The 14,765-nt window shown below is 46.0% G+C and overlaps 1 protein-coding gene across 1 annotated transcript in view; it reads left to right on the top strand.

The window, feature by feature from the left end:
* Window positions 1–1,312: 1,312 nt before the first annotated feature.
* Cnn3 (calponin 3) overlaps window positions 1,313–14,765 on the top strand; it is a 30,230-nt gene continuing 16,777 nt past the window's right edge. The window contains exon 1 of the mRNA XM_004841223.3: window positions 1,313–1,716. Coding sequence (XP_004841280.1) covers window positions 1,660–1,716 — 57 coding nt within the window. The 5' untranslated portion in view covers window positions 1,313–1,659. The remainder of the gene's footprint in view (window positions 1,717–14,765) is intronic.

The raw sequence follows: 14,765 nt of genomic DNA, 5'->3' as shown, positions 1-14,765 counted from the left end.
ACGGCCACTGTCACACTACTGGAAAACCAGCCTAAACTGCTTGCGGCACTAATACTGGGTCAATTGTGACATCTCTGTGTGGGAAGAATGCCCTAATTATCCTTACTACCTCCAGAGCCAGTTAGAAATCGTTTATAAATTATTTCACTTTCCTCCGTTTGCCTCCTCCCCCTTCCCTCAAACTCTACCTCGCAAAGTCAATGGGAAATTCTTGCAAAATTAAGAGCAGCTGGGTACGTTTCCTTTTCAAGCTGCCATTATTTCTATTTCAGGGTGGTTCAATTATGGTGAGATATTTGGGATCCTGTTTTCAACTAGGTTGCCAAACCTGATTCTGCGACCTTAGTTTGCATTTGGCAAAAGGTGCTTTTACACTAGGATTCAGAGGATTGAAACCTGTCCTGGGTGTGCACCAGATAGCAAGCGCAAGGGGAACCTTTGCAGGTGGTGGACCTTGTCCGTGGTACTTGGGGTCTCTGGGTTCAGAATTCTCACCTCTAAAACTGATATTAAGTCTATCTAGAAGTCGTTTTGGGCAAGTAAACAGGATAACTTTCGCAAGACGTGGTATACAGTACAGCCTCATAATCAGAGGCGGGTGACAACTGTTGCCTTACACCATCTAGTGACTTCCAGATCAGGAGAAAGGAAAGAGAGGGTGGGAAAACAGGCCCTGGAAGAATAGAGGCGCCCCTGGTAGTCCTGCTTCAAAGTGGTGCCTTGATTCAACAAACGAAAATAGGTAGACAGCAACAACACCTGGATTTTTGGCTAGCTGTATTTTGGGTAGGATGTTTGTAAAGGATAGCTGCTGCGAATTTCTGAACACGACCTGAAATGCCCTAAGGCTCTGCCGGGACACATTCGCCAGTGTCTCCAGCATTGCAATTAGGAGTTTAGTTGGAGTGAGTTCGAGTTTGGCCAAGAACCTTGACTGTTCCCACAAAGGCAGCAGGATAGAGGTCACACCGAGAGGTGTGGAGGAGCGAGCAGGTATCGGCGGATGGCCTCGGTTTCCTGGCGCAAGAGCCTAGGAGGCTCCCGGAGGTGTTTCTAGCAGCGGGCTGAGGGGCCCCTTCGTCTGGGAGAGCTGGGCGTCGAGCCGGGGAGGAGGCGGGCGCAGGCGGCAGGTCAGCCGCGGGCCAGCTCGCGGGGTCCTTCGGTCTTCGGCGGGCCCCAAGCTCGGTGACCGAGGCCTGGAAGGCAACGCGAAGCCCCCGCAGCCGGGAAGCCCCCAAGCGCCGGGCGGGGCCGGCGGGGCGGGGGCGGGGCCGGCGGGGCGGGGGCGGGGCCGGGGGCCGCGGGCCGCGCCGGGGTGGCGTGAGGGCGGCCCTCGCCGGGGAGGCGGGAGCAGGCGGCGCCCCATTGGCTCGGAGCGCCGGCCAATCCCGGAGAGCCCGGGGCGGTGGCGGGGGCCAGTTAGTGCGGAGCTGCGGCGCGGGCAGCGAGCGCAGCAGCCAGCGCGACTCCCGGGCGCACCACAGGATCCACGCGACCCGCGCACCGAGCCCCTAGCCCCGACCCCCGCCGTCGCCGCAGGGCGTCTTCTGCGCCTCCCGGAGTTCCGAGCATCTCCCGCGAGGCCACTCTCGGGGCCAGGAGCGGGGAGGCGGAGTGCGAGAGACCCCGAGCGCAGCCCCTTCCGCCGCCCGGAACACCATGACCCACTTCAATAAGGGCCCTTCCTACGGGCTGTCGGCCGAGGTTAAGAACAAGGTACGCCTGGCTTGGGCCCCTCGACGGCTGCCAGGCGCTGCCGGGGAAGGCGCCGCGCAACGTTCTCCCGCGCGCTTCGGCGCAGCCCTCGCTAAGCCGAGACGTCGAGGCGGCCGCAGAGTTGCTGCGCGGCCGCGCCGCGTCCCGCCGCCGTCCTGGCTTTGTTCCTGCGCCGTGGGCCGGGATCAGCCGCGGGCGGGGGCTCCCGGGCGGGCCTGGAGTCTCGCGGCGCTGGCCCCTGGGCCGCGGGCTGCCCGGGTGTAGGGCGCGCCCCCCCGGGAAAAGGGGACGCTGCCGCGAGCCCTGCACCCTTGGGCGGGGCCGTGCGCCTCCCTGCCGCGCGCCCAGCCAGGCTCCGTGGGACCCCGCGCCTCCTCCCGCCCAGGCCCCCTCCACCCCCGCTCTGCTCGGAGGACGAAGTTAGCAGTTACGTGGCCGAAGCAGGCCCCTCATTGTTCCCCGCCTGCTCCGGGGTGGGAGACCCTGAGCACCCGCCGGCCTCGGGGCCCCGAGCCGCGGGAGCCGGGGCGTGGGCTTCTGCGGGAAACCGAGACAAAGCCCGAGCGGGCCGCTTCGCTTCGGGAAGGAGGGCCACATGCTGTGGACTGGAGATGTTTTATGAAACCTCGAGAAGTTTGTAGCGCGTTAGACTCACATCTTTGCGGGTCACATCTTTGCGGGTTGCTTTTGTTCGGGATTTATTTGCTGAACCAGGTGGTTCTTCAGAATGGTTGGTATTTGGTGCCCGCTCAGATTTGCCACTCCACACAAGAATGCGTCGGGTTTATCTTGGGACTTTGGGCTCGGGAAAGAGATGAGAGGCGTCCCCCTCCCCAAATCCTCTCCTTCCTTCCTCCCTGCCTGCATTCCAAGCCCATGACCTCAGGGGTTTCTGAGGGGAGAGACCAGCCAATCGGCGTGGAACTGCGCACAGACCGCTCATTGTCTGCTCGCTGCTGTTCCGGCCAAAGCGCCACAAAGGAGGGCTGCTGTGGTTAAATTCCCGTTAACCTCCCGGGAGCCGAAGCCCGTCAGGGTCGCCACCGACCGCCCCACTGCTGGTAGAATATACCGGCTTTGTCAGAGCCGAAAGGCCCCGGGCTAAGCTGTCCGCGGTGTGAAGTGTGTTACGTAAAGGTGATGATGAGCACCCTTGTCAAGCCCAAGGGAGGCTGAGCCGCTTCTACCCTGCCGCGCTGGTCTGCACATCGTGCTCTCATTCACCTAGTAGGTTCTGAACAGTCTTTGGAACAAGGCCTTGATTTTAATCTGTGTATCCAAAATTGAAGTCTTTATGTCTTCTCAAATGTGTTGCCCATAGTAGAAAACAGTTTCCTAAATATTTTTAAACAGGTGAGTGATTTGTGTATAATTGAGAACAAACGTAGCCAACTGAAAACTGTTGCACAGCATTTGTCCATTCCTTCCAAGGTTACCAGCCAAGCTTTAGAAAACTTTTCAGGTCATCAGCGTAGCCATACTGTTACACGCAGTACCCTGTACCGCCTTGTGCATGTTAATTATAATTCTCCCTCTGATTCTTGGCTGGCAGCGGTTAAGAACCTTCTGTTTTAACTTCGGATTGTAAATGTACTGATAACTTTGGCAGTCTTTGGGGTGACTGGCTTTCCCTGGATGTTAATATCCAAGTTAGTTTTCTTTTTGCTGACTAATGTAGCAGCTTCCGGACTTTTCCTACTTCAGATTACTGAGCAGACCCAAGGAAATGCAGACTGGGGCTAGATCACTGCAATTATAATTTTTTTAAACAGTAAGGCCTCAGTTTTGAGAACCTTTGAAAAAGTTAGTTATAAACAGCGGTGAGGATTATCCCTTTAGGCACCAAACCTATTTTTTAATAACCCCTTTCATTTGTGTGGTCCTTTTATACAGTATCCTTTTCATAGGAAGTCTTTTGATCTTAACAGCAGAGCAGCCCTGTGAAGTGGGGGAGGACTGCTGAGATTATCCAGCATCCTTTACAGATCAGAATGCTGAAGCTCAGAAGGGATGTGATCGCCTCAAGGTCACAGAAGAAATTTGGAACTCTAAAAGCTGTATTTTTGTTTAGTGAGAACTTAGATTTGTTCTGCCACAAGTCATATTGCCTCCCGTCTCCCACTTTTCATTTTCCACCTGTCACTTCTTGATGTTGTGATTATTCATGTTACGCTGTTTCTGATCTGGGCTTGGAAAATTCATGCTAGTTAGATCTTTGTATGAGATGGAGGGTTGAAGACTATTGGCTAAAAAGTAGATTTATGGAGGCCTGAACTTTGCATGGTTTGGACATTTTTTTAAAGGTACTGGGGATTGAACCCAGGGGCTGTACATTAGGCAAGCACTCTGCCACTGAGCTACATACATCCTCAATACTTTTTCGTTTTGTAATTTGAGATAGGGTCTCCCTAAGTCGCCCAGCCGAACCCTGAACTTGGAATTCTCCTGTCCCAGCCTCCCATGTAGCTGGGATTATAGTGTGCTACTGCACCTGAATGGTTTGAACACCTTTTGATTCCTTCTTTTTATATATTATGTAATTTATATGCTGATTAAATATCAATATTATTTTTTGGCTTTGTGGTATAAGGTCTCTATGTAGTTCAGGTTGGCCTTGAACTCCCTATGTAGCCAGGCTGGGCTCAGCCACCACCAAGATCCTCCTGCCTCAGCCTCCCAAGCACTGGGATTACAGGCTTGCACCACCAAAAATTTTTTTTCTTACAACCTCATTAATAAAGTAAAAAAACAAACATCTTGTGGAGGCAGTGTAGAGTGCTTTTGAATCAAGCACATGTGGATTCTACTTCTCCCTTGCCATTTACTGCCTTGTATGTTGTTGGCAAGTTAACATCTTGGTTTCTCAATATGTAAAGTGGGAGGAAATAAATTTCCCCAAACACTGAGTTGAGGTGTATGTTTAGCTTCTAGTAAGTTACTCAGTGACTACACTGTGGCTGTTAACTCTTAGTAATAGAAAATTAGCATTGGTGTATTTATTAGCTTTATATGTCCCTGACTCTTAAGTGTTCAGTGTATGTTAATACATCTTTGATCTTGTTGTATTTCAGCTGTGAAAGCAGTTCATGAATGAATTGAAGGAGCCTTTAATCCTAAATACTTGTAGTCAGTAAAATTTCAGGGAAAAATCTTTAAGCTTAAGATAATTTGCTTGGTGAGATAGCAGAACATACAAAATAGATCATAGATAATAGCAGAACATACAAAATTTACTTTTTTCTTTTTTCTTTTTTTGCCATGCTGGGGATCGAACTCCATACCTTGCGATTGCGAGACAGGTGCAGTGCCACTGAGCTAAATCCCCGGCCCTAAAATTTACTTTTTTAATGAGGCAATAAGCCTAAAATTTTCTGATATCTTCATCCTGGAATATGAATAAAGTTTCTTTAATAAGAATAAAAGAAAAAGACAAAGTGATTGATATCTTGAAATTTACAAAGAATCATAATAGGGCCAGATCTAAAGTAGAAAGTGATACAGATCATTCAGTGAAGAATCAGGGCACTCATAGTGATCCCATCCTACCTGTGGCGTACAGGTTAAGCGGGTCCTTGAATGCATCCTGAGACTAAAAGAACACAGTGCTGTCCCTAATAGACTATGAAAAAAATAAACCATGGCAGTTCTTCAAGGGAAGCACAGTATTTTCTGACAGCAGACAAAGCGGGGTTGAGATTTTTTCCATAGAGTTGAGGATGTGAGGAAATCATGCATCAGGCTTAGGGCAGGAACTTCAGGGACCTTTCTTATGGGTCTCAGGGAGAGTGGAGGAAATAAATGAGAGTAGGAAGGGTATGGCAGGGAGCTGAAATGATCTTTCCTCAGTGTGTTTTTTGGGGGGGGCTAATTGAGTGTTAAGGATGGAATTGGAATGCACACTCACAGGCTTCTCTTCCTGTTCAGTGTCTGACGTAAGCAAAGGAGCTGCTTGCAGTCTTGTGGGCTACTAAGCGGTATTCCTTAACTGCTAAAGTCATTTGGAACTTATTACAAACTTTTTTTTTTGTTGGTACCGGGGATCGAACTTGGGACCTTGCGCTCTTGCGCTTGCGCAGCAGGCGGCGAAACCACTGAGCTAAATCCCTGGCCCTTATTATAAAATTTTTAAGTCATTGGAGAGTAATTTAAGCAGTTATGTAATAATAGGGGCTGTGTCCCTTGAGCTCCTCCCAGCCGCCTCCACAGTGGTCTTGGACAAGTAGCTGCTCGGAGGGTGCCCCAGAGCAGAGTAATCCCAAGGTGACTCTGGCTATAAATTATACCTAAGGTGGAGCACCAGAATCTTCATAAAAATACATGGATGGGTTTGGCTTCTTTTAAACATTAAAGTTCAGAAATAGGTTTGTAATTAAAAACTTTTTTGTCTCTTTCCTCCAGCAATATGTTTCTCATGATCTGTATTTTAGAATAGTAGTAGTTGCTCAGTAATTAGTTTTGGATTCAATGAATGTCTACCACCAATAGATTCTGCGATCTCTAGAAACTGGAAATTAACCTTGCTAAAGTAGTCTGTATTCAGGAATTCCTTTGGGGAAGGTGTGGTGGCGGGGATGGGACCCCAAACCTCACATGCACTGAGCGACCCCTGAGCTACATCTCCAGCCTTGCTTAGGAGAACTGTGAGGCAAAAGTAGGATGTTTGTGAAGATCATGATGAATTTTTATAACTTGTTTTTAAAAAGAAGTTTATTAGTTAATATTACATTGAAAATTGAATCACTGCATCATCTTTACTGCTGGGTTTAGGGTTATTTCTTAAGAAACATGTTTTGGCTAGTTTTTTTTTCTTGGGAGAATGGTAGAGGTCCCCTCTGCAAGGCTTTGTCCAGTGCCTGCATTTTCTGAGAAGACAACCAGAGAAGTGGCCCCCTGGCCAGCTCAGGGTGTTTATTCGGGATAGGAACTGGCTATTAGAGTTTGCCTGCCCACCCCTCACCAAAACAAATAAAGAAGATACCCTGCTGAAATGAGGAGAGCTACGGTGCTTCCTCTTTAAAATGCTCAGACTTACTCTGGAATTTTAACGAGGATCGTAGTCATGCTCACTGTTCTGCAGCCTACAGCTTTTTATACGCTTTTCTGTGGAACTTGTACTGTCTGCCTCTGTCCACTCTTAGATTTCAAGAATGAGCTTGACAGTAAAGGCATTGCCAGTGCTACCATCAACAAGAGTCCTTACAAACAAACAAATTATTTTTTCCCCGTTGCCTATTTCCTTTCCATGTTGTGACATGAGTGAATTTTTCCTCTCCCCCTCAACCTGCCTGCCCCACTTAATGGTGTATCATGAGCTATGATTAATGTTTTTAAAAATTACAATAGGATGATCTTGGTTTTGTGCCTATTTTTACCATCATATCAAGGAGAGTGAAGAAATGCTATATCTTCTCAGTATGAGTAGCTGGTAGTGGGAGGAAGCTGGTCCTTAGAACTGCTTGGCAGTTTCCATTTTATTCAGGACAGTAGCCACTTACAGAATAGACTACATGCATTGATTCTCCTTAGCGCTGAACTCAAATCTGTAAATAGGCTTTTAATTGTTACTTGTAATTTCTTGTATCTTCAGATTATTTTAATTTCTAGAGCCTAGGGGTACATCCAGGTTGTTCTTAGGGCCTTGAGCATACGCAGTTGTGGGGTCCTTCTTACAAGACAGACCATAGCCGTATGAATCCTTCTGAACTGAAAGATGTCCTGGTGGCTCTCACCCAAGGTTGTTACCAGTGAGAAAGGGAACATAGTGGTTAAGAACAGGAACACTGGATTGGAGTCCTGGTTCTGTGTCTTTGTGAAATGAGGCTGTCATAGTACATTTACTGGGTTGTTGGGAGAAATAAGTAAGGTGGATGGATGATTGACAGCGTGTAGAATAATACTTGAAACCAAAGTGCACATTATATAAATGATAACTGTTGTTTGCCTTTGCTCACTGGCCCTGGTAGACTGGCTCCTACGTTCTTAGCTTATCTTTTAGGTGTTGATACTATCTTCAGAAGCTGAACATTTATTCACCAATCTGTTATGTCTAAATGAGGTTCCTGGCAGGTAGGGGACCAGGACACCAGTTAGTGCTGTCCTGTTTGGCTTTTGTGTCCGGAATGTGATCTGCCCCTGGAGTCCTTATCCAGGACTCTTCCTTCCACCTGGCATCTTGCGATGCCTTTCACAGTGAAATCTGTGCTGCTGTTCCCTTGTGTTCACATTGCTTTCGGTGCCAAGGACTCCTTAGAGCCAGTGGCCTAGCTTTGGGCATGATAGTATGTGAAACAAACCCTTCAGCTGAGAAGACTGAAATTCCTAGTTTTCCCGTCCTCAGAGTTTCCCTTCAGCCCCCAGACCTGGGAATCTTTAGGGTGTGGGTGTGACTCTTATACAAGCATTTACAGTAGGAAGGCCAGGGAACTGGGAACTTGGACTGGAAAGAAAGAGGTCCTTTGTGCTAAAAAGGGCTCTTCTTTCTCTGTATTCCAAACCTAGGCATGGATAGTTATTAACCTGCCTTTCCCGAGGATTTCCCAGGGTGTCCTCACTGTGAAGTGGCTGGACCAGGCTGGCTGGGGTTCCAGCATCATTTTTTCTCTTTCCTTTCCAAATATTTGGACACAGTAGTTTTTGGGGTTTTTTTGGTACCGGGGATCGAACTCGGAACCTTGCACTTTCGAGGCAGGCGCCGGAACCACTGAGCTAAATCCCCAGCCCATGGACACAGTAGTTTTTATCCCTGGCTTCTCAGTCTTCCTCGGTACTGCACAGGCTCTGATGGTGGAGAGTATGTGCTTCACTTCTTCGTTTTTCCCTCTCCTTTTGTCTCACATGGGAGGAAACAGGAGAGAAAGTAATCAATACCATGTGTAGCTAGTCACATACTGTTGGTTAATTCAGATATGTGATCCTACTTTGAATACAAAAATAGCAATCGTATTGTACTTCTAATCGAGTATAGAAATTATATGTACATGAAACCTCATATGTTGAGCTCTTTTGGGTCCCTGGCCCTTGGCAGCAGAACCAGAACCCTTGGGCTGTTTCTCAGAGTCCACATGTGGCTAGCTGCCTCCCCGAATGGGCCATTCTCTGCTCTGTTTCTGCTTTCCCCTTGCCTTTCTTCAGGGTCCTGGATGTTATATTAAGAATCCCTCATCTCCTTCTGGCCACACACAGAGACATACCTTGCCAGCAGGTTTTTTTCTAATTTTCTCCTCTCTGGGCTTGGTGTCTTTCCTCCTTTTTCTTCTTTCAGTGGTAGACAGTTGTGTTGTAGACCCCTTCCTGGCATTTGGTCTTGTAGCATCTTCCAAATGTACATGTGGCAGGAGACTGCTTTTTATAGGGGCTAGTGGAAGAGTTAGTGCTTCTCTAATCAGAGTCATCTCTGCCAAGTATCATGGACTTTTGAACCATGCCGGCCTCCAACTTGCTGTCCTCCTGAGTAGCCACCGTGCACATTCCCCTGGGCCGGTATGAATCAGTGCTGGTTAGCTCAGCAGCATGTCCGCGTGCTTCAGGCACATACAGTCATGCTGTGAAAAGATAGTGGTGGCCACTTTTGGGATTGTTGTTTTTGAAACAGGGTCTCACAGTGTTGCCCAAACCGGTCTCTTACCTCCTGAGCTGAAGTGACTGCTGCCTCAACCTCCCCAGTAACCATAAGCACACTACACTGTGCCTGGCTTACTATTTTTTATCTATCTATCTATCTATTTATTTATTTTTGGTACCGGAGATGGAACTCAGGACCCCTGGCCCATGGCTTGCTATTTTTAGATTCACGCTTACTTTGCTTCTTCATGAGTTCAAAAGGTTTTTAGGTTCAGCCACAGGACCTAGGCTGCCCTCGTGCCTGCTGGCTATCCTGTCTGCAGGCAGTAGAGTTGCCTATGCTGTTGATAGTGGGTAGTGAAGAGTTCCTGCTCTGGCTTGGTATGAGGGTGATGTGGGAGAAAAGTCAGTGGTGGAAAAGACTTAGACTTTGGAGCCAGATCAGGGTCCTAATCCCTGCTGAGTGTACAGTCTTTGACAACTCATCTCTGCTGGCTTGCTTGTGAGAAACTTTCCTCTTTTTTTAATCTTTAATTAGTGTGAAATGTAAATAGTGCCAAGTTTAAGAGTAAAGTGAAAGTATCCTATATTCCTCACCCCGACCCCACTTATATAACTTTGAGTATCATTCAGCCATTTTTAAAACAATTATAGCCAGGTACAGTGGCTGCACAGGAGACTGGCAGGAGGATAGCAAGGTGGAGGGCAGCCTGGGCAGTTTAGTGGGACAATCTCAAAATAAAAAAATTTGTTAAGGGCTGGAGGTATAGTTCAGCAGTAGACATCTTGCCTAGCATGGACAAGACCCTGAATTTAATCCCCAGTACCTCAGGTAAAGGAAAAGAAGAAAATGAATTATAATCTGCTGAATAGGTTTCCATTATTTATTTATCATTTCCCTCCTGGTAGATGTTTCCTTAAAAGGCTACTTGTGTGAAAAAGTGCATAACTCCAGACCTAACACTCAAAATGTAATTAGATATTAGCAAATTTCTCTTAAAAAGTCACTTTTTACTTCCTACTACTGGTATAAAAAGCATGAAGCTCTCTTTAATGTTCAAAGAAAGCCAAGGTTGTGTTGAAGTGGCCTTGTCAAAGTTGAAGTTATTGCTTTAGCTCTTTAGTGAGTCATGGGTCACTGACGTCTGTGAGCCCCTATGGTGGCCTTTACCCTTACCAGACTTGGCAGGGAGCTGGTAGTGGGCTAGGGTAAGGGGCATCATTTCCTTCACACATTGGTAATATTAGTAGTTTTAAAGTAGTAAGCTTTCTGCACTGCAAGAAAAACCACCAACAGAGCGAAGAGACAAACTACAATGTAGGAAAAAAATTTTAGCAGCTGTACCTCAGACAAAGGACCTACTATTTAGAATATATAAAGAACTGAAAAAAATCAGACCCCCCAAATTTAAAGATCCAATTCAAAAATGGGCATCTGAAACGAACAGACATTTCTCAGACAAGGAAGTAAAAGCAGCAAACAAATATATGAAAAAATGTTCAACATCACTCGTCATTCGAGAGATGCAGATGAAAACAACACTGAGATTCCACCTCACCCCGGAAAGAATGGCTGCTATCAAGAAATCAACCATTAACAAATGCTGGCGGGGGTGTGGAGAGAAAGGAACCCTTCTCCATTGTTGGTGGGAGTGTAGACTGGTGCAACCACTGTGGAAATCAGTGTGGAGATACCTCAAAGAACTAGGACTCGAAGTCCCATTTGACCCAGCTATTCCCCTGCTGGGGATCTTCCCCAAACAATTAAGACTCATAGCACAGCAATATATGTGCACCCATGTTTATAGCAGCACAGTTTGTAATAGCTAAAGTTTGGAAACAGCCCAAGTGCCCATCAACTGGAAACTGGATAAAGAAGATGTGGGGTTTTTTTTTTTGGTACCGGGGATGGAACTCGGGTCCTTGCATTTGTGCAGCAGGTGGCGAAACCACTGAGCTAAATCCCCGTCCCCTAGATGTGGGTTTTTAAAAAAATAAAATGGAGTACTACTTAGCCATAAAGAATGAGAAACTAGAGACATAGCTAAATGGATGCATATCGAGGCCATACTCTTAAGTGAAATAAATAGGACACACGTGTAAATACCAAATAGTTTCTCTGGTGTGAGAAACTGAAAGTGTAAATAAGGATTAAAAGGATTAAAACAAATAATTGATAATTTGACATAGGAAGAAAAGCTTCAAAGGGGTAGGGGAAGGGGAAAGGAAAGAAGGGAAAGGAAAAATTATGAGAAAAGGAAAAAATGGAAACAAAGTCTTTGTAAATAGGGAAGGGTGGAGGGGGTGAAGGGAGGACAGGTAATGGGGAAAAATAAGAACCAAGATACATCATGTACAGGTACAAGTACCCAATGGTAAATGTAAATGTATTGTATACCTAAAATGTACCAATAAAAGAATTTAAGGACAAAAAAAATAAAGTAGTAAGCTTGTCATCAAAATGGCCTTCTATCAAAATGGCTACCAAATAGTGTCAAGCAGTTGGTTTTTATGATACATAGCCAGCCCCTGGTTTCTGTAGGGTTCAACCAACTGTGATTTGAAAATACCCCCCACCAATTTCATCTGAACTAACCCTGTACAGACTTTCCCCCTCATTATTCCATAAACAATAAAATATAACAACTGTTTACATTTTTACATTGTTTTAGGTATTATAAATCATTTAAAGATAATTTAAAGTATATAGGAGCATGGCTGTAGACAGAACTCAGTGGTAAAACACCTGCGTAACATATTTGAGACCCTGGGCTCAATCCCAGCACCACAAAGGGGGAAAAAAAGTATACAGGAGGATGTACGTAGGTTATATGCAATTGCTATTTTAAATACCATTTTATATTAGGTACTTGGGCATCCGCTGCCTTGGAATTTGTGTGGGGTGTGTCTGGGAACTAATCCCCCACAGATACCAGGAGACAAGTGTACTGAATTTGAAGAAGGAATCTTTGCAGTATCTAGATAGGAGTGGCCAGTGAAGCATAGATAGAAGGCTAGGGTTGAAATTCATTGAGTTCTTTTAATTTATGTGAATCAACTTGTGCGTTCTTCCAGACAACCCTGTGATGTGAGCGCCATTAATTTTGTCTGGTTTACCACACAAGAAACTTGTTACAAGGTGGAGATGGGATTGCAACCCAAGCAGCCGGTTTCCAGGGTCCATGCTTAATCCTAGGCCATATCTCAGGGAGAATTGACATCTTTCAAGGGGGAAAGAAGGGCACTGAGTCTGGTGAGGGCAGGGCAGAAGGAGAACCCCAAGGATAGCGTCCTTTTACAGAAACTGGGAGAGGAGAGATGAGGGGCCTCCAGGAAAGCTGGTGCTGTGGGGAGGTCAGGAGAAGGACTGGAAACGAGCTACTGGATTTAGATACTGAATGGTCACGGTGAGCTTTTGAGAGATGTTCAGTGGAGGAAATTTCCACTGGAGGAGCTAGGAAGGAATACTAAATGAGAAAATGAGAGGGTTGTATGATATAAAGAAAAACCAGGACAGTGTTTGAGGCTGCCAGCAGGTTCAGTCAAAGGTTTTCTTGTCTCAGACAAGATGGAATAGCCTGTGTCCATTGAAGGGCCAGTAAAGGGAAAGGATTAGTATAGACAGGTAGGATCAGAGAGGGAAGAGAGAGGATTAGCAGGGAAAGGAAAAGGAAGAGGCCCATAAAAACACCTAACTGATAGAGATAGGACATCGTTTCCTTTGCTGTCCCTCTTCTCATTTGCTCCTGATCTTGTTATTCTGGAGCGAGAAAGGACAGGGGGCTTAGCAGGCTTAGGAAGAGATGGTCAGGGCTGAGGCTTGCATTGGATGGAACACTGTTGATTCAGCTGCTTCCTGTGCTGAGTCTTGCAAAGGCCCCTTTGCAGCCTGGCCACTTGTTCTCTCTGCCCTTGCCCTTGGCCTTTGATCTGGAAGGGATAGGGAGCTGAGTTTATTATGTTCATACCTGGTTGTCTATAGCAGGCCTTTATTATATCATCTCTCAGAATCCTTTGTGGTGCATTACAATGATGGAAGATGCAGTGCTTCCAGAGGAGTTTTCTGTCTTCTTCATGCCTTTCATATTGTATTGCAATCTTGTAAAATGTGGAGTTGTCTTTACTGTTTATATGGGGCTACCTGTGGCCTATCACAGGGTGCTCTTTAGTTTCAGATCCAGAAAAGGAAGACATGTTCAGACTGACTTTTTAAAAGAACTCTGTGAAATATGTAAGTAACTATTTCCTTTTTAAAAATTTTTTGGTCTTGGTGTTTAAGAAGGTTGGACTCTGATGTGCATCCAGCCTGTCTTTCAAACCATTTGTGTAGGACTTAATGACATGTGGGTGTTTAAATCTTAACCCTTATTTCATCTTTTTTCACACTATTCTTTAAGGAAAAATGAATCAAAAACCTTTTTACTTAGGGTCTCAAGAAGTGTCATATGTCTTTATATGCCATTTCATGAGGCACAGTAATTTTTTTTAAAAAAAGAGGATGTGCTATTTAATGGAAACTTCATATCCTCTAATTTTCATGGAGGAAAAACAGTGATGCCATCTTGCATCATAGGTATGTGCAGGACTCATGAGATCTCACTGGTCACCATCTATCCCACACTTAGGTGCTTCAGCTCTGTTTGTAGCTGGTGTGTAAAGCCATCTTTGTCAGGTGAATAAGACTCCATTGTAGTAAGCAAAAAAAGGCATCCAGATCAAGATCTGGATCTCCAAGAGGAGTTGCAGGCTGACTGAAGTACTGGGATCCCCTTTCTCTTTGGCCTTCTTTCCTCCCTCCAGGTTATAACTAACAGTAAGGGGATGGTGTAGTATTTTGACTGCATTTTGGGGTCAGCAGATGGAAACACTTGGAGAACTGGTCAGTGATCTAAAAGTGAGGAGGTCTCCCGGGTCAGTACAAGTGAGCTTTCTAACAATGCCATTTTCTTTGGAAACCATGATGGTGAGGTGGACTCCATGCCATCAAGTCGCAGCAGAATGTGAGACCCCTCCTCTAAGGCGAACTTGCCAAAGGGTTGATGTAGAATGAATATTCATTCCAAAGCTACAGAAAAGATTGTGCCACTATATCCCAGGATGACTTGAGTGCTACCGATGTGGCCACTCAAAGTTATTTTGGAGGCATCTAGAAGCCTGCTGAACAGACAGGTACTTGGGAATTTAGGCAAGAGCAAAGAGCTGACACTGGCAGATGCTGTGGTGGTGTGGTATACATTCTCACAGTGGGACAGACAAAACAAGAATTTGAAGAACATGTTTGGTTTCATTTGTTTTACCTATGGGCTTCAGCTAGAAATCCCTTTCAGCAAAATCTTGATACTTATCTAAAATTCAAGTTCTGGCCAGCTTCCTGACCAGAGAGAATGTTTTCCTGCAGGCTTTTCTTGCGGGTCGGCTTTCTGCCTGTGCTTCATTGGCACTCTCAGGAATTTTTCCATTCCTGTTTGCTTTTGTGCCATTTCCATGGA

This window comes from Heterocephalus glaber, unplaced genomic scaffold, assembly GCF_053883595.1.
Source record: "Heterocephalus glaber isolate CG9 unplaced genomic scaffold, H.glaber_assembly_v1.0 deba00001442, whole genome shotgun sequence".
Classification (NCBI taxonomy): domain Eukaryota; kingdom Metazoa; phylum Chordata; class Mammalia; order Rodentia; family Bathyergidae; genus Heterocephalus; species Heterocephalus glaber.
This window is presented reverse-complemented; position numbering and strand designations above follow the sequence as displayed.